This window comes from Oryctolagus cuniculus, chromosome 20 (assembly GCF_051225735.1).
Source record: "Oryctolagus cuniculus isolate XC-2025 breed Fujian yellow rabbit chromosome 20, ASM5122573v1, whole genome shotgun sequence".
Classification (NCBI taxonomy): domain Eukaryota; kingdom Metazoa; phylum Chordata; class Mammalia; order Lagomorpha; family Leporidae; genus Oryctolagus; species Oryctolagus cuniculus.
The window spans coordinates 11,949,995-11,976,768 of record NC_142886.1 but is presented as its reverse complement, the minus strand read 5'-3'; the positions used below and the strand labels follow the sequence as shown (position 1 = coordinate 11,976,768).

Genomic DNA, 26,774 nt, shown 5'->3' with positions numbered 1-26,774 from the left:
TATAGGTACTATTATCTCTATTTTACAAAGGTTAATAACATGGCCAAGTTCAGGTGACCTTAAAGTCCTCTTGCTCTCTCCCTAACCCAGTCTTGCCCTGGATATACAGACAATCAATAGAAATTCATCGCAGGTCAACTTATAATAGGTGGGGGCACACTTGGCCACAGAATCTTGGTCTAATCCAGAATGCAATCTCATGTGGCTCTCACAATTCCACCTGGCTCTTTTGAAGATTAAATTTGAGAGCTAGAGTTACAGAAAGAGAGAGGGAGAGACAGAAAGAAAGGTCTTCCACCTGCTGGTTCACTCTCCAAATGGCCACAATGGCCAGAACTGGGCCGATCTGAAGCCAGGAGCCAGGAGCTTCTTCCAGGTCTCTCTCGCAGGTGCAGGGGCCCAAGCACTTGGGACACCTTGCACCACTTTCCCAGGCCATAGCAGACAGCTGGATCAGAAGAGGAGCAGCCAGGACTAGAACCAGCACCCATACAGGGTGTAAGTGCCGCAGGCAGAGGATTAACTTATTGTGCCGCAGCACCCTCCCCACTTGGGTCTTTTGGAAACGTGTCCTTAAGATCCTCAGCTTGAGACCCTGGCCTTTTTTGCAGAACTCCACCTACCTGACATCAATCTCATGAATTTATAGCAGCAGCATCACCTGTCCCTTATTTCATCTTTCCTAATCTTTTTATATCCTTTCTGCTTCTCAGACTTATCCTACTCACTGCAAAACAAAGGCAATAATTTTCTGCATGCAGCTTGCCATTTTCCATTTTTTTTTTTTGTTTCAGACCGACTGAATTAGAAAGCTCATACATTGTCCTAATACAAGGTATGTATAATCATCTTGCATCTTATTAGAAACAAGGCTTTTGAATAATGGTGCTGTAAATAATGTAGCCGTGGTGGAATGAAATGCCTCTAAACTCCCCGCAGTCACGTCCACGCACACTCACTGTTAGCAGCAGTTCATTGCTTTATGAAGATCTCCAGCCCACTGGTCACTCCCAACACCTTCCACTATCTACATAGCCTTCCTGACTTTACTTCTTGGGTGCCCAGTGTAGATTCTTCAAATTCTTCTTCTTCTTATTATTATTATTATTAATATTCAAATTATTCTTCCTCTATGCCTTTTTGGCTACTTCATATCACATAAGTTTGCTGAATGGTTTCACTTTCAAATGATGAATACAAACTTAAAAATGTAGCCTCATCAATACCTAGAATTTCTATTCTGCTTCCCCGACATTTGCACATTCTTATTTGTCAATAACTACTTTATATACTTTCACCTTTTTTTTCTGTCTTCCCACCCAATTCTAACCCTTCAATCTTAGCTGATTAATTTCTCTCAGATTTGATTGTTAAAGCAACACAAACTGGATGTCTCCCAGCTTGATGAGCTGGCTTCCAGCAGACAAATCTCTCCACTGAGAACAAGAACTACTGAGCTTGATTTACCCCAGAAATGAAAAGCTGTCCAAAAACAGGCAGGACGTCAGCAATCTCAGAGAGAAGAAAAATCCAAAAACAGGAGTCCATTTTTCCCCTGCAGAATATACCAACTACGTAATAAGTGATTCAGGGAGAGTCTGCAACGTTAAGAAGTTTCAGCAGATCAGGGCCACCCAGACAGTCCACAATGAGACCCCAAGACGGTGAAGGGCAGGGAAGCAAGAGTCTGAGCTGCTCCCCCCACCCACCCAGGCTTCACCGGCTCCTAAGCATCATAGGCCAGAGATCCTGACACTGAGCAAAGATTATTTGAAAGGCAAGTTACAGAGGGAGAGAAGAGATGAAGGGAGGGGGGGGGGAGAAGGAGGAGGAGGAGGAAGAGGAGGAGGAGGAAGAGGAGAGAAGAGAATAAGGAAGGGAGGGGGAGGAGGAGGAGAGAAGAGAAGAAGGAAGGCAGGGAGGAGGAGAGAAGAGCTGAAGGAAGGGAGGGGAGGAGGAGGAGAGAAGAGAAGAAGGAAGGGAGGGAGGAGGAGGAGAGAAGAGAAGAAGGAAGGGAGGGGAGGAGAAGGAGGAGGAGGAAAGAAGAGATGAAGGAAGGGAGGGGGAGGAGAAGGAGGAGGAGGAGAGAAGAGCTGAAGGAAAGGAGGGGGAAGAGGAGGAGGAGGAGGAGGAGAGAAGAGCTGAAGGAAGGGAGGGAGGAGGAGGAGAGAAGAGAAGAAGGAAGGGAGGGGAGGAGGAGGAGGAGAGAAGAGCTGAAGAAAGGGAGGGGGAGGAGGAGGAGAGAAGAGATGAAGGAAGGGAGGGGGAGGAGGAGAGAAGAGATGAAGGAAGGGAGGGGAGGAGAAGGAGGAGGAGGAAAGAAGAGATGAAGGAAGGGAGGGGAGGAGAAGGAGGAGGAGGAGAGAAGAGATGAAGGAAAGGAGGGGGAAGAGGAAGAGGAGGAGGAGGAGGAGGAGGAGGAGGAGAGATGATCACACATTTCTCCTGAGGATTCAGCAAACATCTCTCTGCAGTTGTTTTGACTTGTACATGGCTATCATGATGGCTGATGCCAACCTAATGTTCTGGACTTCACAAGTGGTCTTTTCTTTTGGTCTTTTATAGTACTTAAAAATGTAAAAAGTTCTTGGAGTGACTACAACACATCCATTTCTTCAGGTATGCAGTGCTCCAGGTATATAGTTTTGGACTATTTTGCTCCAGGAATGCTTTCCTGAATATAGTTTAGAAGTTCTGCTGTGCTCCACTTCATGCTTGAATGAGCAGAAATCATATAAACATTTTATCTTTAAGCCTAATTTCTCCATTATCTGTCTGCACTCTCTACATCGCCTTCTATATTTCAGTTTCATTGTTTGGAATTTTTCATTTAATCTCCTGTATTCATTCTTATATGTCCCTTAAATGAGAATCACATGGGCATCTTAAAATTTAGTCTTCATTGGTAAGATTATTTTTCTTCTTTCACTTACTTTCTGATTTTGATCAGCTCCCTTATCTCTATTTTGTTTAACTTTTATTTAATAAATATAAATTTCCAAAGTCCAGCTATTGGGTTACAGTGGCTTCCCCCCCCCCATAACTTCCCTCCCACCCACAACCCTCCCATCTCCTGCTCTCTCTCCCATCCATTCACATCAAGATTCATTTTCAATTATCTTTATATACAGAAGATCAACTTAGCATATACTAAGTAAAGATTTCAACAGTTTGCACCCACACAGAAACACAAAGAGTAAAATACTGTTTGAGTACTAGTTATAGCATTAATTCACAATGTACAGCACATTAAGGACAGAGATCCTACATGGGGAGTAAGTGCACAATGACTCCTGTTGTTGATTTAGCAATTCACACTCTTGTTTATGGTGTCACTACTCACCCTAGGCTCATGTCATGAGCTGCCAAGGCTATGGAAGCATCTTGAGTTCGCCAACTCCAATCTTATTTAGACAAGGTCATAGTCAAAGTGGAAGTTCTCTCCTCCTTTCAGAGAAAGGTACCTCCTTATTTGATGGCCCATTCTTTATCTCTATTTTAAGCTTTTTTTTTTTTTGGTTTTTGATAAAGTTCTTTCATACCTTAAACTACTTGTTTTACCACATTTAATGGAACTTAGATCTCACATTTGTGTCCATCCACATCTTAGCTTTTCACAAGGGGTGAGTCTTCACGCTGAAACATCCGAGTTTTACCTTCTCACTGCTTTCCTGGCATCTTTATATGAATTCTCTCTTTTCTTTCTATTTATGAGCATTTGTGCCATATTGCTCTCCACCAGCCATAGCGGTGATTCTCTGTGTGGAGGGGAGGATGGAGGAGATCAAGGGGACAGAGGTGTGGAGAGAGACTTTCTGTACCTTCTCAGATCTCTTTCAAAGGCACCTCCTGTCACTACAGTGAAGCATGGCGCCTTCCGTAAACATCACAATCTGAATCCCACTGCTGATGTCTGTGTGGGGCTCCTTAGGCGAGGGTACCTCCATCTCCTCTTTTCTCTAAGGCAGGCATTGTGCTTCCAACGCCTCGCTCTTCTCAGACGTGTGTTCTTCCCAAGCCTGCTGCCTTTCAGCCCAAGCACTCTGCAAGTCATTTGCACAGTGACGTGGGAGCTGACCCACCGGGTCTCAGGGCTCCTCTCAGCATTTTCCACTTAGGACAGGGTTCCCTTTCTGCTTGCGGGTAAACCATGGAGCGATTGTCTATATCCCATCTCGACCAACTCAGGGTCCTCTTCCTCTCTTTTGTGTAATTCTCTCTTACTCTCAGCTCATGTGTGAGTCCTGGAGCCTACTTTGTTGACATGGACACTTATTTCCCACCAGTCAGTTCAATCCAAACATTTGCAGGGTTTTCTGCCTCTTACTTAAGCTACAGGTGCACTCTGAGAGTGACTTTGTTATCCTTATTAATCTGTAGATTTGGTGTGTGTGTGTTTGTGTGTTGGCGGGGGGTGATTTCCAAGCAAATGTAGGCCACCATGATTATCCTATGGAAGTCCTGAGGCCAGCATTGGCTTTTTAATTTGTATTTCCCTTATTACTGGGAGAGGTAAGCATATTCATGTGTTCACTGAGTATTTATATTTCCCCTTTTGAGACATGTCTGTTTGCATTTGCTGTCTATTTTCCTATTGGGTTATCTTTGCATTTCTTACTAATTCTCAGGAATAATTTGTGTATTCTGGATGTTAATATTTACTGAGTACATATGTTTCTTTTTTCAGATTATTTATTTATTTATTTGAGAGGTAGAGTTATAGACAGTGAGAGGCAGAGACAGACAGACAGGTCTTCCTTCTGCTGGTTCATTCCCCAAATGTTCGTAAAAGCTGGAGCTGCACCAATCTGAAGCCAGGAGCCGGAAGCTTCTTCTGGGTCTCCCACGCAGGTACAGGGGCCCAAGCGCTTGGGCCCTCTTCTACTGCTTTCCCAGGCCCTAGCAAAGAGCTGGATTGGAAGAGGAGCAGCCAGGACTCTAACCAGCATCCATATGGGATGCCGGCACTGCAGGCGGAGGATTAACCTACTATGCTACAGTGCCAGCCCCCAGTACATATGTTTCAATATCTTCTCTTAGTTTGTAGATTATTTTCTTTTCTTTTCACATATTTGGATGAACATAAATTAGTAACTTAACAATTAAATTCATCACAGGGCCGGCCCTGTGGCGAAGTAGATTAATCCTCCACCTGCAGTGCCGGTATCCCATATGGGTGCCAGTTTGAGACCCAGCAGCTCCTCTTCCAATCCAGCTCTCTGCTATAGCCTGGGAAAGCAGCAGCAGATTACCCAGGTCCTTGGGCCCCTGCACCTGCGTGGGAGACCTGGGAGAAGCTCCTGGCTCCTGGCTTTGGATCGGTGCAGCTCCAGCCTTTGCGGCCATTTGGGGAGTGAACCAACGGAAGGAAGACTTCTCTCTCTCTCTGTCTCTGCCTCTCACTGTCTGTAACTCTACCTCTCAAATTAATAAATAAAATCTTTAAAAGAATCATCAAGATTTATTGTTTAGTCAAACTGTCATATTTAAGAAATTAGAAATATGGAGTCATTAAAATGTGTTTGCATATTTTCTTCAAAAGAGTGTTTACCACACAATCTACTGCCTTTGTAAGCTTTTACTTGCAGACTTCCATTAGCTACCACAGACATAATGTCATACAGTAGATCTCCAGGGCTTAATCACTTGGCATAACTGAAACTTTATACCCATTGAATAGCAACTCCATTTTTCTTTTTTCTTTTTTTTATTCCTACAGTATTTTTTTAATTTTTTTTTATTTTTTTATTTTTTTATTTTTTTTTAACTTTTATATAATGAATATAAATTTCCAAAGTACGATTTATGGATTACAATGGCTTCCCCCCCATACCGTCCCTCCCACCCACAACCCTCCCCTTTCCCACTCCCTCTCCCCTTCCATTTACATCAAGATTCATTTCGATTATCTTAATATACAGAAGATCAGCTTAGTATACATTAAGTAAGGATTTCAACAGTTTGCTCCCACACAGAAACATAAAGTGAAAAATAATAGATGATTTTTTTAAATGATGATGAAATCAGATCAGACCTATTGTCATGTTTAATCCCAGTGAGAGTCAAGTTGGGAGTTGATACTTTTTTTTTTTTTTTTTTTTTTTTTTTTTTTTTTTTTTTTTTTTACAGAGGATCAGTTTAGTATGCATTAGGTAAAGATTTCAACAGTTTGCACCCCCATAGAAACACAAAGTGAAATATATTGTTTGATTACTCGTTATAGCATTGAATCTCAATGCACGGCACATTAAGGACAGAGATCCTACATGAGGAGTAAGTGCACAGTGACTCTGTTGTTGACTTTACCAATTGACACTCCTGTCTATGGCAACTCCATTTTTCATCTGCCCCATTGCCGGGGGCACCTCCTATTCTCTGCTGTGTGTCTGTTTGCTTTGTACTTCAGACAAGTGTGAACATGTAGTATCTGCCCTTCTGAGTATATCATTCCATTCAACCCAATGCTCTCAGTCCCATCTACATAGACACATGTGGCTGTGGCAGAATTTACTTCTTTGTTGTTATAGCTAAATATCCCATCACATATATTTACCAAAATTTTCTAATCCATTTATGTATGGCTATTGTGAATAATGCCACAATGACCTTGGACAGCCTTCAGATTCTGATTTTTTTTTTGATAAACACTCTTAAGCTTTTGAGGAACTTAACTCCTGTTTTCCATAACAGCCACATTATTTACATGTCCACCAACAGTGCACAAGGGGTCCAATTTCCCCTCCTCATCCCTGGCAATACTTCTCTGTAGTAACTATACTACCCGAGAGAGGTAATATCTCCTTGTGATTGTTACTGTGACTTGCCTGATGACTTGTGAGTGACGGTAAATACCTTTTCATGTACTTGGTCCACTGTTGGCCATTTCTGTTGTGTTCTTTGAAGAAATCTCTGTTCAGTCCTTCGTCCATTTTTACATTGTGTTATTCATGTTTTTTGCCATTGTGTTGAAGTAGTCCTTTATTTATGTTGAATACTGACCCCTTATCATGTCTACAATTTGCAAATCTTTCCCCTATTCCACAGGTGTCTCTTTCCCTCTGCTCACTGTTTCTTCTGTTGGAAGAAGCTTTTTGGCTTGATCTAGTCTACGCACTAGTCTATTTTTACTTTTGTTTCTCAAGCCTTTGGTGTCATATCAAAGAAACCACTATAAAGACCAACATTAGGATTTTTCCAGGGGCTGGCATTGTGGTACATCAGGTTAAACCACTGCTTGAAACAGCAGCATTCCATATGATTGCATGTTCGAATCCCAGCAGTCTCAATTCTGATCCGGCTCTCTGCTAATGCACCTGGGAAAGCAGTCAATATGGCCCAAGTGCTTGGGTCCCTGCCAACCACGTGGGAAACTCTGATGAAGTTCCACGCTATTGGCTTGGGCCTGGCCCAGCCCCACTGGGAGTGGTCATTTGGGGAATAGACCACAGATGGAACATCTCTCTATCTCTTCCTCCGTTTCTGTGATTCTGCCTAGAAAATAGATAAATAACTCATAAAAGGGGAAAAATTTTCCCTGTGTTTTCTTCTAGCTCTTTTACAGTGTCAGGCCATAAAAATAAGTCTAATCCATTTTGCACTAATTCTTTTAGGGTCCAATTTCATTCTTTTGAATATGGGTACCCAGTTTGCCTAACACCATTTGTTGAAGAGACTATACTTTCCCAATTGTGTACACTTGAAACCTTTGTTGAGGCTTAATTGACCAAATCTGCATGACTTTATTTATGGGCTCTTTATTCTGAACTATCTTTCTACTTCTCTTTATACAAGCGCCACGCTGTTTCAGTTATTGAAGATTTGTGATATATTTTGAAATCAGGAATGTGATGCCTTCAGCTTCATCTCGTTTCTCATGGTTGCTCTATTTGTGATCATTTGTGGTTCCATATAAACGTTAGAATTATTTTCTATTTCTGTAAAATTTATACTTTCTGTGAAAAATGCCTTTGTTTTAACATTTAGGGCTTCAAGTCAGAATTAATGAGCATTAATTAATATGAAGGAGAGAACACATGGAATTTCTTCACATGTGAGTAACTGTTAGTCACAATGACATTCACTGAATGGACTTTCCTTCTCACAGGTCTACCTTTGCCCAGCACTGTCATACACAAAACCATCCTCTATGTTGGAGGTTAGTTTTAGAATCACTATCCTGAGCCATTACATCAAAGGGATCACACCTACAACAACATCACAGTCTTAATCACCTCACCTAGTCCTTAGCTCATGCCAGTGTTGCATCTATTTCCACTGCTCCAATAAATATATTTTCATGAAGTTCACCAGCAGCCTCTGTGTTGTAAAATCCAGGAGGAATTGTTCACATTTTACTTTGCTCGTCTTTTAGAAGAATTCCAGAGAGTTGTTTCATTCTTTTCTTTTACTTCCATAAAATCAAATAACTCTACGTCTCATCTAATACCACCAGCCACTGCTGTGCCCTTTCTGGCCTGGCCTTCTCTGCCTGACATCTCATCTCAAGCCTGATCTTAGCTCTTCTCTCTCTCTCTGGCTGTAATGTCATTTTCTATCATCACAGCTGGACACTGACAGCCTTTCATATATTAATGGCCTTCAAACGCACGTGTCCTTCTGAACCCTAGAATTAGATTCCTTGGTATGATAAAGATTTATGAAATAATAATATAAATAATAAATTATAAAATTAATAAATCAAAAAATAATAATTAGCCCTGATCTAGATGCTAATTATTCATCAGTGAGCAAAAGAGGCAAAACTGCATACTTGGAATATTTATTCTAGTAGAGGCATAGTTAACAAATAATATATAAGTGAGTTGAATGAAAATACTACAGAAAGTACATGGGAAAATGGAATTAAAACATAAGTTTATTTCAGTGGGGAAAAAAGAAATCTATATAGTTTTTTTTTTTTTCTTAAAAGATTCATTTACTGGGGCCAGCGCTTTGGTGCAGTGGGTTAAAGACCTGGTCTGGAGTGCCGGCATCCCATATGGGCACCAGTTCATGTCCCGGCTGCTCCACTTCCGATCCAGCTCTCTGCCGTGGCCTGGGAAAGCAGTAGAAGATGGCCCAAGTCCTTGGGCCCCTGCACCCACGTGGGAGACCTGGAAGAAGCTCCTGGCTCCTGGCTTCAGATTGGCACAGCTCCAGCTGTGCAGCTATCTGAGGAGTGAAATAAGACCTCCCTCTCTGTCTCTACCTCTCTCTGTAACTCTTTCAAATAAATAAAATAAATCTTTAAAAAAAAAGATTCATTTATTTGAAAGGCAGAGTTAAAGAGAGGCAGAGAGGCCGGCGCCGCGGCTCACTAGGCTAATCCTCTGCCTAGCGGCGCCGGCACACCGGGTTCTAGTCCTGGTTGGGGCGCCAGATTCTGTCCTGGTTGCCCCTCTTCTAGGCCAGCTCTCTGCTGTGGCCAGGGAGTGCAGTGGAGGATGGCCCAGGTGCTTGGGCCCTGCACCCCATGGGAGACCAGGAAAAGCACCTGGCTCCTGGCTCCTGCCATCGAATCAGCGCGGTGCGTCAGCCGCAGCGCGCCGGCCGCAGCGGCCATTGGAGGGTGAACCAACGGCAAAGGAAGACCTTTCTCTCTGTCTCTCTCTCTCTCACTGTCCACTCTGCCTGTCAAAAAATAAAAATAAAAAAATAAAAATAAAAGAGAGGCAGAGAGAGAGAGAGAAAGAGAGAGGTCTTCTATCTGCTGGTTCACTCCCCAGATGGCCCTGGAGTGGGGCCAATCTGAAGCCAGGAACCAGGGGGTACAGGAGCCTAAGGACTTGGGCCATCCTCTACTACCTTCCCAGGCCACAGCAGGGAGCTGGATAGGATGTGGAGCAGTCGGGACTCAACCAGCAAGCATATGGGATGCTGGTACTGCAGGCGGTGGCTTTAGCCTCTAAGCCACAGCACTGGGCCCCATACAGAGGTTTTATCATAAAAACGTGTTTTCCATGAATTTTTGAAGACCTTGTATGGCTTTTAAAATCAATTGCAATTGTGTGGGAGTGTGTGTGAGTGTGTGTCACACTCAGTTTCTGGTAAGCTCCCTGAAGAACACTAAGGCAGGCAAGGCACACAAAGACCTTGGGGCAGTGAGGCTGCAATCTGATCAGAGGTCCAGCAGTCTTTGGTAGAAATCAACTAATTGCTTCCTGAAGGCCAAGCCTGACGCAACTTCCTGTATGTGTAGGCCATGGACCGAAGGATGATTTTCACATTTTCAAGTGGTTTTTAAAAATTAAAAGGAGGCCGGCACCGCAGCTCACTAGGCTAATCCTCCACCTGTGGTGCCGGCACCCCAGGTTCTAGTCCCCGTCAGGGCACTGGATTCTGTCCTGGTTGCCCCTCTTCCAGGCCAGCTCTCTACTCTGGCCCGGGAGTGCAGTGGAGGATGGCCCAAGTCCTTGGGCCCTGCACCCCATGGGAGACCAGGAGAAGTACCTGGCTCCTGCCATCGGATCAGCGCGGTGCGCCGGCTGCAGCGCGCCGGCCACAGCGGCCATTGTGGGGTGAACCAACAGCAAAGGAAGACGGAAGACCTTTCTCTCTCTCTCACTATCCACTCTGCCTGTCCAAAAAAAAAAAAAAAAAAAATTAAAAGGAAAAAAAAATCTCATGTACTCCAGGAAGTACATGGCATTAAAATTAATGTGTCCATAAATAAGGTTTTACTAGAACACTGCAAGGTGCATTTATTTAAATATTGTATATGGCTCCTTTAATGATTCCATGGAAAAGCTGAGTAATGGCAACAAATCCCTGGCTGACAAGGTGCAAGCTATTTACTATGTGGTACTTCGAAAAAATTTTTTTTGTTGATTCCTGATCTTAATCAATGCACTCCACTGACTATAAACAAAAAGTCCCACATGATAAAGACTTATTTCCTATTCGGCACCAGTAGAAAACATGTAGGTCTTGAGAAAAGTGTGTTTTTTCCCTTTGAGAGACAAAAGCAGGTTTTTGTTTTCCCTTTTTTAATTCGGCTGCCACATTCCTAATCAGAGTGACGAGGCCTGAGTCCTGGCCCCACTCCCGTTGCCACCTTCCAGCTAACGCACACTCCGTAAGGCAGCACGTGGTGGCTCTGAGCTGTGTCCTTGCCACCACGCTCAGTCCCTAACTCCTGGTTTCTCGTTGTCCAGCCTCACTTGTTCGGGGCATTTGGGGAAGGAACCAGTGGATGGAAGCTCTCTCTGTCTCTCTTTGTCTATGTTTCTCTCTCTCTCTCCCCCATCTATGGATCTCTCTCTGCCTCTCAAAATAAATCATATAAATAGAATTTGTTATTTATTTATGATGAAATATGAAAGTTGTTTCTTCTAGCTTGTCTTAGAAAAATATACAGTACCTTTATCCGAAATCACCCAATGTGTAACAGAATGCCAGAACTTTTTTTTCCTATCTTATTATAATTTGCACCTGTGCCATTTGAAAGACTTTTCTCAAGCTTCTTCCATAAAAGTTTTGCATGCTGCTAAAAACTTAAGTTAATCGGAAAGTATGCCTATGTGGAACAACCAGGCTATGACACTAATGTTCTTAGGCACAAATGCAACAAAAAGGCTTTCTTAAATGATAATCTAAGCTCACATGTTCCATTAATTATCAAGTAAGGGTCATAATATCAATATCTGGGCTTTTCTATCAGCTCTTTTGATCTCATAAAATACCTTAAAATAAAGTGTTAAGAAACAATTACATTATTGGGTTTGTTTCATTTGTTTCTTTGTTTTATTTTGTGCTGCATTTGGATCTTTTTACAATAGCCCTCCAATTGCAAAATACATGAAATTCATTCTTTGTAGGTTTGTAGGAAGATTTCACCAACAACTTTTGAGAAACAAATTAACTATACATTTAGCAGTAGGATTATTAAGTGTAGACAGCAGAACAGGTCTTGTTGTTGTATCCTCAAATATACATCATACACAATAACAGGCCTGATATTTGGATCACTGTTAACATATTCATTTGGCCCTCTCTTACAGGAGTATTGCATGGTTGTTGGCTTGGCTAAGATCCCAAGGCTCTCTGACACCTGTTCATTAAAATAATGAGCTTTTATGGAAACCTAGGTTCTTAAGAGAATTTGGGAAAATTAAAATGTTACACTCTAAATTTCTTTGCAAATGAGAGTGCTTTTTCCTATACTCGGTGCCAATAAGAGCACAAAAACTTTTATTTAACAATATTGGAAACTGCAATGTTAACTGTATATTCCTCCTAAGTTAGGCAGCCTAAGCTTACTAAAATTCCAAGGTTCATTATTCCTGGGTGTAATTATACCAATTCAGGTCAGTGAAGTTATATGCCTCTTATTGATTAATAAAAACAGAAACAAGAATGATCACAATCATAGCTATTATTTGGCTTCAGAGTACTTGCAAAATAGTACTCTGCTACAAGGGCAGAAAGATTGAGAGAGTTCCGTATATCCCAAAGCACTCTAGTCATCTTCAGAAATAGTGCAGTTATTGGACAATTTTCAATGCAGGCAAGAACCATCTTCCTCTACGTTAAGAAAACCAAAGCTTAAAAAGCAAAGAATTTCCTCTTTTACTTGAAATGTTAACAATGCACAACCATGTGCATTTTCATTGGAGAATTGGAAACTATTAGACTACGAATGCTCAAAAAGTTTTGGATTTTGAAACATTGTGGATTTCAGATTTTTGAATTATGGATGCTCATTGTTAGATGAAAATCCTTCTAAAAAGAAAATTTAAATAATGAAGTATCACTAAGAATAGGTAAAAGGGATTTGGAGTTTGAGGCTTGGTTTCATGTTTCCTGGTCCTATACAAGGATGCTACTCAACTAACACAGTTAGAATGGTTGAATAAGTGAACTACTTCTAATCCTACTGTGTTCTGTGATTCATAGGATCATATAAATCACTAAAAACAAGCTAAAATTATGTGGCCATTAATTTTATTTCTTTACAAGGCACTCAGAAGCCCAGTAAAACTACCAGATTTTACAGGCAAAGTCTCTTTGGATGCACTGGCATTTTAGGCCGTGCTGTTAGGCAAGGCGGATCTTCACTGAAAGGGCTGGGTGTACCCTGCTAGTCCGCTGGGTGTTTCTGTTCCAGGAGTAAATGGGTTTCCCCGAGGGAGCTGCTTCCCATTTGTTTCTCATTTACAGTCAACAGGAGACTTGATACAAGGGCCACAATATTAAGGTATCAATTCAAATTCTGTCTTTTGATTTTTCCTGGCTGCTAAAGGGAAATTGCTGTTTCTAACTAGCTCTTTCCAAATATGCATTTACTTTTTCAACTTAGAAAGGATCATGAAAGAATATACATTCGGATACCGAGTAGCTGGCTTATCCAGCTGGAATTTGTCACCTAGACTAGGAGATGAGTTCACTAGAATGGAAGACTTCATACTGTTCCTGTAGGTCTTATCCATCACAGCCTGCTTGGATATTTACCCATTAATGTGGACTCTACATGGGCATACCCTTTGACTTGGAAATCTCACTCTGTGTTTACCTTAATGCAATCATTAGACATATTAATTATCCAATGATACATCACAAAGTATCCATAAGGTAGAATATAATATTATACAGTATAGGCTGAACATCTCCAATCTGAAACTGAAGCTTTTTGAGCACCAATATGGTACCACAAGGGGAAAGTTGCACGGCTGACCTCACGTGGTGAACTGCATTCAAAATTCAGGGGCATTAAAAATACCACTCAAAATCATTTTCCCAGCCGTGTGTATATGGTGCATATGAACAATAAATGAATGTGTTTAGACTTGGATCCTATCCCAAAAGACAGCATTCTTTGTATGAGAATAGTCCAAAATCCAAATAAAAATCCAAAACACTTTTGATTTTGTGTTTCAGTTATGGTATGACCCCTGGAAATATGTTTACAAAATTACCTGGAATCAATGTGGCATAACCTATTTCAGTAAGTAGTGAGATTATGAGTGATTTTGCATATTTTCTTCTTTTACTAGCTATTTCTAATTTTATCTAACAGTTATGTATTGCTATTTAAATAAACATTTTTTAGAAACAAAATAGCCACAAAATCTCAGGGCACAGTATGAGTAGGCACATTCCAATGCTACCACACAGAAATTGTTCAAAAAAGGCTTCCAACACTACTTCTGACAGTGATTCGTCCTTGAAAGGCATGATGACAGAGTGTCCACATGTACACTCTGGTTGCAAACGCTCTCTCACACTTACCCATACACTGCCCATTAGCCTTTCCACCTCTACAGCACATGCAAATTAAATCTACAGACAAAGCCCTCAAGGAAGCAGATATGCACATTTGTTTAGCATGCTCTAAACCAACAGGGACCGGTTAGTTAAATCGAATGTGTGCCTCCATCAACGTATGTGTTGGCACTGATTTCAGAGCCAGGTGTTTAACCCACATGACAAACCAGCTGAGACTGTTACGTAGCACACGAAACACACAGGTTCTGTTCTGCTAATTAATGACTTACCAGAAGCTGATGGACTAACTAACTAGAGCTTTGCTTTCTCTCCTTTCTATTGCTTCCCCCTTCGGAACAGTTATTTGATTATTAGCAACATAGAATTTGAGCTTTGTTATAAAATACGTGAAAAATGCCAGCTTCTAACAAGCCCTTATGTCCACATTTTATTGTTTTTCTCTTACCTTCCTTGAACAAATTCTCACAACCTAAATTAGACTCTTGCCCTCCCTTTATTGTACCTTCCATGGCTCTTTATATTGCACTTAAAGCATCACAATAACTTGGGATCTCATATTTATAATTATTTATTTTCGCCTCCCAGGAGTCTCTGAGCAATATAAGAATGTGTGTTCGCTTTTGTTTACCATTCGGTAGCAATGACTATAAACTCTACCACAGAGTCTGCTGGTAGGGCGCGCTTTTTGGAGAATGAGAATTTTCCTATGTGTAAATTCTGCCTTTTATGGCTGTTTTCTGTCCCTCAGAGATCTCCTTAGCAGAAATTAGGGAAGCAAGGACTTCCTCAAGAAATCTCAAGACATAAAGAAATGAAGAAGGATGTGAATGTGTGAAAAGGGCAGATGATGGTCACAAGAGATGTCGCATTTCCTAGCCAGTGGGGTTGACAGACAGCCATCAGGTTGCACGGCCACGTGACCCTCCCTCGACTCCAAAACACACCCCAAAGCAGCGGCTCAGCTACTGGTGGTGAACACACAGAGGGATCTGTTCACACGGGCTCTTTTCTTTTAAATCTATTTTTCTCTACACCCTTGCTGCCTTCTGCTATGTCAGTCAGGGATGACCATGGTTACTTGGCACTACTAGTCAAGGAGCTAAAAGTGGATTTCCAGTACTTCATAGAATACAAGTGAATACAAAATCAACAGTCACCACTCTGTTGCAAAAGCCAGCCATTTTTTGTTCATTATCATAAGACTAAGAGAGAGTTGGGAGAGTGAGTAGAGAGGAGAGAAAGTCACAAAATCCTGAAAGAAAATTTTACAAATGACAAACATGGTTAATAGTAATCAAAAAAGGGCAGAAGTCACAGAATTGGATGCATCTTTTTAAAAAAGGTCAGTTTATGAAATCCTATACTTTGCAAAGTGCAACTTTCACGTAAAAGACCTGTCAAAGTGGCACGAAAAACCATGATCTCATTCAAGAGTAAGTGCAGCCATCGCACGACCACAGCCACACTCCAGTGGGAGTCCGACAACAGATCGATCATGGCTTCTCAGAGGAAAATAGCAGGTGGGCTGCAAGCATCTACTCACACTATAATACTGCCTGCAGCAAGTGCTTTCGGGCATGACTGACTTTTTCCCCAAAGTCTAAAACAGACTTGAGAATTTGCATTCAACGTACAAGTCTGTACATTTTATTCATCCAAACTGCTCTACAAGACAACAGCCCCCACTGAACAGCAAGCAAAGGTGACGATTTAAAGTGGTGCCTGGGATGATGCAGTGCTTAGAGTTGCTGACTGGTGAAGAAAGATGTGGATTGTAGCCGCAGTGCGCCAGGTTATTTGCTACCTCTTATTATTGCCTGCTCCTGCAGGCTCTAAGCGGGCGCTTTTCGCCCTCCAGCCAAATAAGGAAGGTGGGTGGTATCATTTTTATGGTAGCTATCAGTGTGAAGGGATGGAAACCAATTCTCACAGTCCAGACAATGCCAGGCTACTGAGCAAACTCTGTGGCCCTCTGCACACAAGTCTTTGTTCTCGCTCCGTGACTACGGCTATCAAGTGGTCCCTCTGGCCTTTCCCCAGGAGCTGGAGGCAGAGTACTGAGAAGATGAAACAGAAGCTAGGCGGCATTACCACACTCAGATCATTTCAACAATGCACTTAATATTATTTCCAGAGGGAAGTTGTGAATCATTCACGATTTAACTTAGTTATTGACGCCTCCATATCGTTACCATAAAAAAAAAAAAAAAAAGAAACCTGCCTACTAGCTGATTCACAAAAATTTACTAACAGGTTTGGTAACAATAATGTGAGACTTGTATTAGAGAATTTTTAAACTATACTGAAAACCTGACAAACTAATGAAAGGATACTTCCAAAAGTTCACGGGAAAATGGAATCAAAAGTTAACTCCAGGCACATTAGGGGTGTTCAAAAAGTTCAAAAATATGTATATTATGAAATGATTATGCATTAATTTCAAGATTTTTTTGCACCAAAATTAAGTTATCCTTTAATTCCATTTTGCATGGACTTTCTGAAACCTGTTCATATATACTTTAGGATGTTTCAAAATCATCATTACAGAAAATACTGAAGTTCTCATCAACTTGTAATGCTATGCAAGTGTTATTTTACTTAACTCCTGACACATGCAAGGCAAAATAAAACTGAGCTTTCAAATAGTCTCTGCCTTCTCAGATAAAGTATATAGGTCAGCCAGAAAGGAGTAACATTTAGGCTACCAGTTAAGGTACTGTGTCTGACATAGGAGTGCCTGGATTCTATTCCCTGGCTCCAGCTTCTTGCCTAACACAGACCCTAGGAGGCAGTGTAATGGCTCAAGTAATTGGATTCCTTCTACCCATGTGGGAGGTTGGACTAAGTACCTCGCTTCAGTCCTGACCCAGTCCCAGGCATGGTGGGCATTTAGAAAGCAAATCAGCAGATATGAGCTCGTTCTTGTGCTCTCTCTCTCTATCTCTAATAAACAAATTCATTCCTTAAAAGAAACCCTTACCTTACACCTTACACAAAAATCCACTCAACGTGGATTAAAGACCTAAATCTACGACCCAACACCATCAAATTATTAGAGAACATTGGAGAAACCCTGCAAGATATTGGCACTGGCAAAGACTTCCTGGAAAAGACCCTGGAGGCACAGGCAGTCAAAGCCAAAACTAACATTTGGGATTGCATCAAATTGAGAAGTTTCTGTACTGCAAAAGAAACAGGAAAGTGAAGAAGCAACCGACAGAATGGGAAAAAATATTTGCAAACTATGCTACAGATAAAGGGTTAATTACCAGAATCTACAAAGAAATCAAGAAACTCCACAACATCAAAACAAACAACCCACTTAAGAGACATTTTTCAAAATAGACATTATTCAAAAGAGGAAATCCAAGTGGCCAACAGGCACATGAAACAATGTTGAAGATCACTAGCAATTAGGGAAATGCAAATCAAAACCACAATGAGGTTTCACCTCACCCCAGTTAGAATGGCTCACATTCAGAAATCTACCAACAACAGATGTTGGCGAGGATGTAGGGAAAAAGGGACACTAACCCACTGTTGGTGGGAATGCAAACTGGTCAAGCCACTATGGAAGTCAGTCTGGAGATTCCTCAGGAACCTGAATATAACCCTACCGTTCGACCCAGACATCCCACTCCTTGGAATTTACCCAAAGGAAATTAAATTGGGAAACAAAAAAACGGTCTGCACCCTAATGTTTATTGCAGCTCAATTCACAATAGCTAAGACCTGGAACCAACCTAAATGCCCATCAACAGTAGACTGGATAAAGAAATTATGGGATATGTACTCTATAGAATACTATACAGCAGTCAAAAACAATGAAATTCGGTCATTTGCAACAAAATGGAGGAATCTGGAAAACATTATGCTCAGTGAATTAAGCCAGTCCCAAAGGGACAAATATCATATGTTCTCCCTGATTGGTGACAACTAACCGAGCACCAAAAAGGAAATCTGTTCAAGTGAAATGAACACTATGAGAAACGGTGACTTGATCAGCCCTTGGCCTGACTGTTGATAAACAACTTAATACATTATCCCTCTTAGTATTTTTTTGCTTTTTCTAATTAATACTATTGGTTGAATTCTGTTATTAATACACAGTTATTCTTAAGTGTTGGAACTTAACTGAAAAATGATCCCTGTTAAATATAAGAGTGGGAATAAGAGAGGGAAGGGATGTACAATTTGGGACATGCTCAAGCTGACTTGCCCCAAATGGTAGATTTAGAAACATACCAGGGGATTCCAATTCAATCCCATCAAGGTGGCATGTACCAATGCCATCTCACTAGTCCAAGTGATCAATTTCTGTTCACAATTGATCATAATGATAGGACTAAGAGTCAAAGGGATCACATAAACAAGACTAGTGTCTGCAAATACTAACTGATAGAATCAAAACGGGAGAGAACAATCCAACATGGGAAGTGAGATACACAGCAGACTCATAGAATGTCAGATGTCCCAAACAGCACTCTGGCCTCAGAATCTGCCCTTAAGGCATGCGGATCCCGCTGAAGAGCCCATGAGAGTATTTCAGGCATGGAAAGCCAAGACACTCTGTCAAAAAAAAAAAAAAAATGACCTAAATGAAAGATCTCCACAAGTGAGATCCCAGTGGAAAGAACAGGTCATCAAAGAAGGAGGTACCTTTCTCTGAAGGGAGGAGAGAACTTCCACTTTGACTACGACCTTGTCTAAATATGATCAGAGTCAGTGAACTCAAAAGGCTTCCATAGCCTTGGCAGCTCATGACAAGAGCCTGGGGTGATTACTGATGCCATAAACAAGAGTGTAAATTTGTTAAGTCAACAACAGGAGTCACTGGGCACCTACTCCTCATGTAGGATCTCTGTCCTTAATGTGCTGTACATTGTGTTTAATGTTATAAGTAGTACTCAAACAGTATTTTTCACTTTGTGTTTCTATGTGGGTGCAAACTGTTGAAATCTTTACTTAATGTATACTAAACTGATCTTCTGTATATAAAGAGAATTGAAAATGAATCTTGATATGAATGGAAGGGGGGAGGGAGCGGGAAAGGGGAGTGTTGGGGGTGGGAGGGAAGTTATGGGAGGGGGAAGACATTGTAATCCATAAGCTGTACTTTGGAAATTTATATTCATTAAATAAAAGTTTAAAAAAAGAATAATCAATAATTCTGAATGCTGACTTCATAATATTTCAGTAGGTACCAATGAGTAACAGTTCTCTTACCATATTTAGAGACAGACAGAAAAATAATAGCTTTCAGATGTGGGGCTGCAGGACAACTTTTATTACCATATACCACATTTAATGTTTCTTGCTCAGCCAGCAGCTTACTTAAAGAACACAGTTTTTATTAAACAATCTGGTTGTTTGATATTGGCCTGGCACAGCCCTATTAGCGATTTTCAGTCCTAATAATTTTTGTTCTATAATCATAGAAAAGCCAGCTAATTTCAAAAGTTGCTGGGGAAATTATTATTGAGTTATTACACATCTTTATTATTTCTACAGAATAACTTACATATAGATGTCTTAATTATAAATTAGTTATGATGTATAACATTACCTCAAATCAGTTAGGTGGTTCTTACACATCTTTATCATATAATTTTACACAGAATACCTTAAGCATACATGTCTTAATTATAAAAGAGCTATGATGTATGACAGTACCTCAAATCATTCAGACATAATTGTGTATTTTTTTTTTTTGACAGGCAGAGTGGACAATGAGAGAGAGAGACAGAGAGAAAGGTCTTCCTTTGCCGTTGGTTCACCCTCCAGTGGCCGCCGTGCTGCGGCCCGCGCACCACGCTGATCCGAAGCCAGGAGCCAGGTGCTTATCCTGGTCTCCCATGGGGTGCAGGGCCCAAGCACTTGGGCCATCCTCCACTGCACTCCCTGGCCACAGCAGAGAGCTGGCCTGGAAGAGGGGCAACCGGGACAGAATCCAGCGCCCCAACCAGGACTAGAACTCGGTGTGCCGGTGCCGCAAGGCGGAGGATTAGCCTAGTGAGCTGTGGTGCCAGCGCCAGTCCATTTCTTGCTATGCTCTACTTATGCACCTGCAAACTTACCAGCAGGGAGTGAACTTCCTACAAAACACATGATCATTCCATTTTTAAACCCACCTAATACTGCAAATTACTTATCCATATCTGCCCCCGAATATTCTCTTAGCCAAACAAAATATTCATATTACCTTTAATATTATATACATATATATATTTTATTTATTATATAACCATATTCTCAGAACTTTATACCATGTTTAGCTTCTAGTAAGGATGCTGCTTTTGGTGAGATTTATTTTAAAATAACCAGCCAGAAAGTGAACCAATATTTTGTCTATGATATAATTAGCATAGATTGTATTGGATGCTTATCACCTCATTTGATCATAAAGAGTGCTTTTAAATCATCTTACCATAAATCCAGTTTTATTCTGGTGTGTTCACGTGGCACATTCACCATGGCACATCCTATGCAGCACATGTGTCTGTGGTGCTCCTACTAGAAAGTACGTGCCTTCATTCTTGGCTTCAAGTGTCTGTCACCACAGACAGTGATGTATGCTTGAGCATTTAAATGTTGTGCCAAGAAAATGATGTCACCTCAGAAAAATATAAGCCCTGTTTTTCACATGGAGCAATGTTAAAAATTATATATAAATATGTTTTTCCAAGTTAAAAAAATACCAAGGATGTTTGAAAAGATTGTGGAACATATGGAAAAAAATTGTGATGAAGCTCTTTTAATAATCATTAGAGAGCATGTATGTACACCCAATGAATTCATCTCTTTATTGTATATTGCTTTTTTAAAAAAATGTACAGTCTCATAACACATACAACATTTTTCTTGGTATTATAACAACAGTCTTGCACCTAGCAACTAAGTGGTTCCAACTACTAAGCTAACAAGATAGAAGGCATATAATTAAGTCTACAAATGATAATGCTTTTTCTCTTTGGCATTAATTTAAAAACATTTTGGATTTAAAAATGTTTTTGTATCCAAATCAACTTACCTTTTAATTCCATTTTCCTACAAATTTCTGGAAGTAACCTCATGTATATAAGCTGACAAAAGGAAGTTACTTTCACTTGTAGGTACGTCTAAATAGATTGCCTACTGCATTTGGATGAAGTCCAGTGCATCTGCATTAGATTTGCTTAAAAATTTCCAGTATTTTAAAACATTCAAGATAGCACTTTGTATGAAGGCACAATGCTACTTGAATGTTCTGAGTAATTCTGTCAGAATTTTCAGATGATGCTGTCTTTCCACTACTACTTTGTTTATTATCAAACATATGAAACAAAAGAAAAATTGAAGACCAACGAGCTTTTTCTACTGATTTTTTAAAGCTACCCATTAGAACAACAACAAAAAAAATAAGATAGTGAATTAAATTAAAATGCTGAAGTTTTAGACTTCATTCTATAAAGCAGGTTGGAAAAAATTTCCAATAGGATAGGAAATAAGTGGTCTGCATAATGTTATAGAGGCTATATATTTTTCACATGGTACCAAAAACTCAAAATAAAGTCTCTAGCAATGTAGTTAATTTGAATTATTTTCCAATAAAGTCATTTCAAACTGCAATGTAGATTTTCTGGGCTTACCCATCATCCCTTCTATTTTTTCCCATAATCCCTCACTCATTCCACTCTCCCATTTCTGCCTTTTGAATGTCCAGAATGTCAGCAAGTGGCAAAGCCCAGGGGAAAGATTTGGTTATTGAATTTAAAAAGAATCTAAAGCAACTGTGGTAATCAGCAGTCAATAAAAATATTTTCAACTGAATAAAATTAATGCAGCACTTTTGTATTTTTATAAAATACTGCTTAAAGCAAACATGCATGTTAGAAATGCCACACTCCTGCCCAGTACAAATTTTAATGCTACAATTGTATTTGAGAAGGCATTATTCACATAAGGCACGTTAAGACGGAATTGAATAACACTGATTAATTTGCTTGAGGGTTAAGGCTGAATTCAAAAATCTATAAAACTAAGTATGTGGAAAGGATGGAAGGAAGTATCAGTAATTGGGCAAAGGTTTCTCTCTAATTAGCTATAGTGCATCATTACATTCCATTGTACTAGTAATAGAGGAAATGTATTCCTGTTTTATAACAAGAGAACAGAAACAGTAAAACAAAGTCATTTGACTTCGTACATTGTATTTTCCTTCTTTTCAACAAATCCTCATAGCCATAATTGATACTGTCATTCAGAAAACATTTGAAAGAATCCATCAGAAAATGAAACAAGGTGCTTATAGGAACATGCAAGATTTGGTTTATTGAGGAACAGGAAGTCTAACGGAGGCCACTGCAGTAAACCGTGGATCCCTGATAGAGTTCAGAAGCTGTTTGCTGGTTATGTCTTAAAATACATCCATAATTCTAAGACTGTGACTCTAACTACAGAATACATATGCCTACTGGCATCAAACTCATTTTATTTTCTCTACACTTGTATTTTAACAGGTTCAATGAATTTGACTCATTTTATATATATAAATATAAACCATACAGCACAGATGAATAGGTAACAGGGAGAGAGACAGACAGAAAGTCATATATGTTGACCGGATACTGTGTTGAGAATAGGCTATAAAGAGAGAAAGAAACGCCAGACCAATCAATTGGCTGTTACAATACCCATGGAGCACAGGATGGCTCCTTGGAGTAGGGGATAGCAGGAGGTGGTAAGACAGGAGGTTAGGCTAAAAGGATCGGATAGAGCTTTAACTGTGGAGATTTTTATACCAAATAGCTTAAGAGTGGGGTTTCCATTAAATGCCCTTGGGAACAATCAGAACAGGGTTTCAGGAGATGATTGGGAACTTTGTTTTGGACTAGCTCACTGAACATGAGCAGGCAGCTGGACAGGGAAGCCTGTGGGGTGGGGGTGGGGTAGCTAGCACTCACTATTAGAGACAAGATGAGCGTGGAAGAGTGACTACACCAGAAGAGGGAAGAGGCACCAGCACTGAGCTCCATTATCTTGGTCGACCTGCTTTCAAGAAATTCCCTAACAGTCTACACACATTCTAGAACTAAGTAACAATGCCAGTCACCGTAGCCTGTGCCAAGACTGGCATTATCTTTGTCCATGTGACATACTAAAAATGGTTTGTTTCTGGGTCTCTTTGCCATATAAAAATACACGTGTGTGTGTTACTTCGTAATTTACATTTTTGTTTTCTACACATTATCTACGTCTTCAGCTCATTTTTCTCCCCAAGTATTCCAATTCTTTTTATTGACTTATAAAATTTCATTACATATTAAGGCAATTAGATGTTCACTGTTGATACTTATAACAAATGTTTTATTTCAGTTTCATTTTCATGGTTTTTTGGTATGAGGGATTTTACGGTTTTTTTTTTTTTTTTTTTACAGTTTTAGTTAAACCTACTTATCAGTTACCTTTGTTGTTTACTTTAATATGTACAAGGATAGGTTCAATGTATTCATATATTTTCTTTTAAGAGTTCATAGTTTATGATTTCTTTTTTACATTTAGCTCCCAGTTCTTCTGATATTTATGTTGGCCATGGGGCAAGACTCTTTAGATATTTTAGTGCATTTTTTTTTTTAACAGGCAGAGTTAGACAGTGAGAGAGGGAGAGAGACAGAGAAAGGTCTTCCTTCCATTGGTTCACCCCCCAAATGGTCTCCACAGCCTGCACACTTCAACCAGCCCGCTGCGCTGATCAGAAACTAGGCGCCAGGTGCTTCCTCCTGGTCTCCCATGCGGGTGCAGGGCCCAAGCACTTGGGCCATCCTCCATTGCCTTCCCGGGCCACAGCAGAGAGCTGGACTGGAAGAGGAGCAACCGGGACAGAATCCAGTGCCCCGACGGGGACTAGAACCTGGGGTGCCGGCACCACAGGCGGAGGATTAGCTAAGTGAGCCACGGTGCCAGCCATTTTAGTGAATTTTACACTTTAAAAATAATATATTTATCTTTGCAATTCAGTTTTTAACTTACAATGAATTCTTAAATATAGTTAAATATATTCTTAAATAGCTCTTCTCTCTTCGGTTTGGTTAATAATTCTTTTGTCTATGAATATATTTTAAAGTTTTGTGTATTATACACACATGCACACACACACACAATTTGTTAAATAACTGAATGCCTAACAGATATGCAAGCCTCCTGTTCTGCTTTAGGTTCTTTCCTAAACGCCAGAGTTGGAAGCCAATTTTTGTTTTCTTATTGTTCAGCAGAGCATATGGTATTTAGTGTAAGAAGCATTTTAAAATTCAGGCTCATTGACAATGCAACTCCTGGGAATTCCTGCACACCCTGTCTAGGCATACATTTTGGCATATGTCTTTTCTTTCCTCTCTGTCCCTAAAATGCTATTTCCCAAATTCTTATGCATCTGGGTGGGATTTTATTAATAGGCTTGCAAAAACCAAAACATGCATGGAATATCTTTTGTATGCAGATGCACAAGAAAACTTCTATTTGTCACAATTATTGAGCTCTGCTTCTTCTGTTAGTGAAAAGCAACCCTTAAGAGATCCTCATTCAGACAGAAGTAACATCCATGCTTTTTTTCCATTAGGTTAGCCCATTTTAATGTCTTAAACATGTTTGTAAAAGATCTTTCATTTAAATTCATTTTTATTTCACCTTTAACATTAACCTTCTCAGATGTACATTTTTTTTTCTGATGAACAAATGAACAAAGAACAGGAAAACAAAAAGCCAGCAATACACAGTAGGGACCTAGAAACTGGTCTTCGCTCCATGAGATGTGATTTCCAGATATGCCCCATACCAGAGCGTTACAACCTAACCACATCACCAAGGAGACGGTGGAGCGTAGCCTCCCGCAGCGGCTAGCGGGCCTTCAGTCAGCTTCACTCTTGATGCAACAAAGGGAACAGCAGCTCCGTAGTCTGCCACCTGCTGAACAGCCTGGGCCGGGCTCTCCCCTAACACGTGAAAGGCTAGCACTCATCATTTCTCTGACGTCTTCTGTTAGCTACTACATGACCTCATGGCACGTTCTGGAAAGAAGAGTTTCTGATTCAGTGATTGGCAAGGCAAGTGGCTGTCCTGGCTCTCTGACTCAGTGTGGAAGTCCAAGGACGCCTGCCCTGGAACAGGTGGGCCCGGCTACTCTCACGCTCACTCCGGGGATGATTCTGTTTCTTGTGTGGATCATTTCCCTAATTAACACATCTTGTCTCAATGCAAACTAATCAAATCCCACAGAATTTTCTCTTTTTTCCTTCTGTGGTCATGCATAGTATTTTAAGTGGCCATTTAACTAGAACATTTAGACTTCACCTTGTGGAATGTTGAAAAAGGAGCAAATTTCACCCGTTTCATGATTCTTCCACATAGCTAACTCAGAGGGTCCCACGTGCACTCCCTCTGAAGCTTTCTAACACCCCAAGGCCATTCCCTACACCCCATCAATCATGTGTCCCTAACACTTACTTGTTTTGGGAAAGGCCTCTAAATAAACTTTTACTTTGCTCATTTGTTCTTCCCATTTCAAATGGAAACATGCTTGTTGCACAAGTCTGAGAGAAAAACCAAAAGCAATCTCAGAAAGTTGAAAGAACAACGAGACGTGGCTGCTCGGCCTCGTGGTTAAGACACCCCTGTCCCACATCAAGAGACCTGGGTCCACCTGCTGCCTCTGGATCTCCTTCCTACACAGACCCTGGAGGCAGCAGGTGAGGCGCAAGTAACTGCGTTCCTGCCACCCACAGGGGAGACCTGGGTTGAGTCCCCATCTCTCTCTTCCTCCCCTCTTACTCTCTCTTCCCCTCTCTTCTTTCCCTCTTTCTGTTTCTCTTCCTCTCAAGTGAATAAATAAAAATTAGAATAAATTTGTGGGGACAGGAATGAAGATATTGTGAAAATTAAAAACAAATGTATGGGAACCGTAAGGCAGATATTCTGTCATTTAAATATCATATGTAAGAAATCAATATCTACAAAGAAGAGTCTCATCTGATGCTTTATAAAAGAAAAATAGCTCCGACAGGCGTTCTCTGACACTCAGTGTGAAAACTCCAGTTGTCATTCTCTGTATTTGCTGTGAACCTGCTGGTTGCAGGACGCAATTTTTTATTTGCTCTTATTTATTGTAACAAGCAGTTTGAGTCCTTCTTTGCCCCAAATATGAAATAGGTGAAAAACATTAAAAGCAGTTTATGAAAATACAAGGAAGAAACAGCGATGTCAGCTAATTAAAGAAGGAGGTATCCTTTTTATAGACTTGTGTAACACAAAGTGAAAAATGAAGAATTATGAGTGGCTTTGTAAGATGTGTAAGAGGTGGGAAGAATTCAAGTGGAAGGTGACTTAGAAGACATGGAAATTTTCCCTTTACAGGCGTCTTTACAAAGTTCATGGGAAATACAAATGCTGAAAAAAACACTAAACATGGATTTAAAAGTTTTTTGCATCAATTTTATCTTTTCATTCAGTTTTCAACAAGCTTTTTGGAATAGTCACATTTAGCCAAGTAGATTCCTTTTTAATATTTGAATGGGCAAATG

General features: G+C 40.5%; 1 protein-coding gene across 10 annotated transcripts in view; it reads right to left on the bottom strand.

The window, feature by feature from the left end:
* The window catches only part of KCNH5 (potassium voltage-gated channel subfamily H member 5), a 439,958-nt gene that overhangs the window by 162,997 nt on the left and 250,187 nt on the right, over positions 1-26,774 (bottom strand). The window contains exon 9 of one of the 10 annotated variants that reach the window (XM_089322689.1): positions 24,929-25,265. The exons of the other annotated variants lie outside the window; for them this stretch is intronic. Within the exon in view, the coding sequence (XP_089178815.1) occupies positions 25,254-25,265 (12 nt within the window). The 3' untranslated portion in view covers positions 24,929-25,253. Of the gene's footprint in view, positions 1-24,928; positions 25,266-26,774 lie in introns of those variants that run through there. 10 annotated transcript variants of the gene reach the window in all.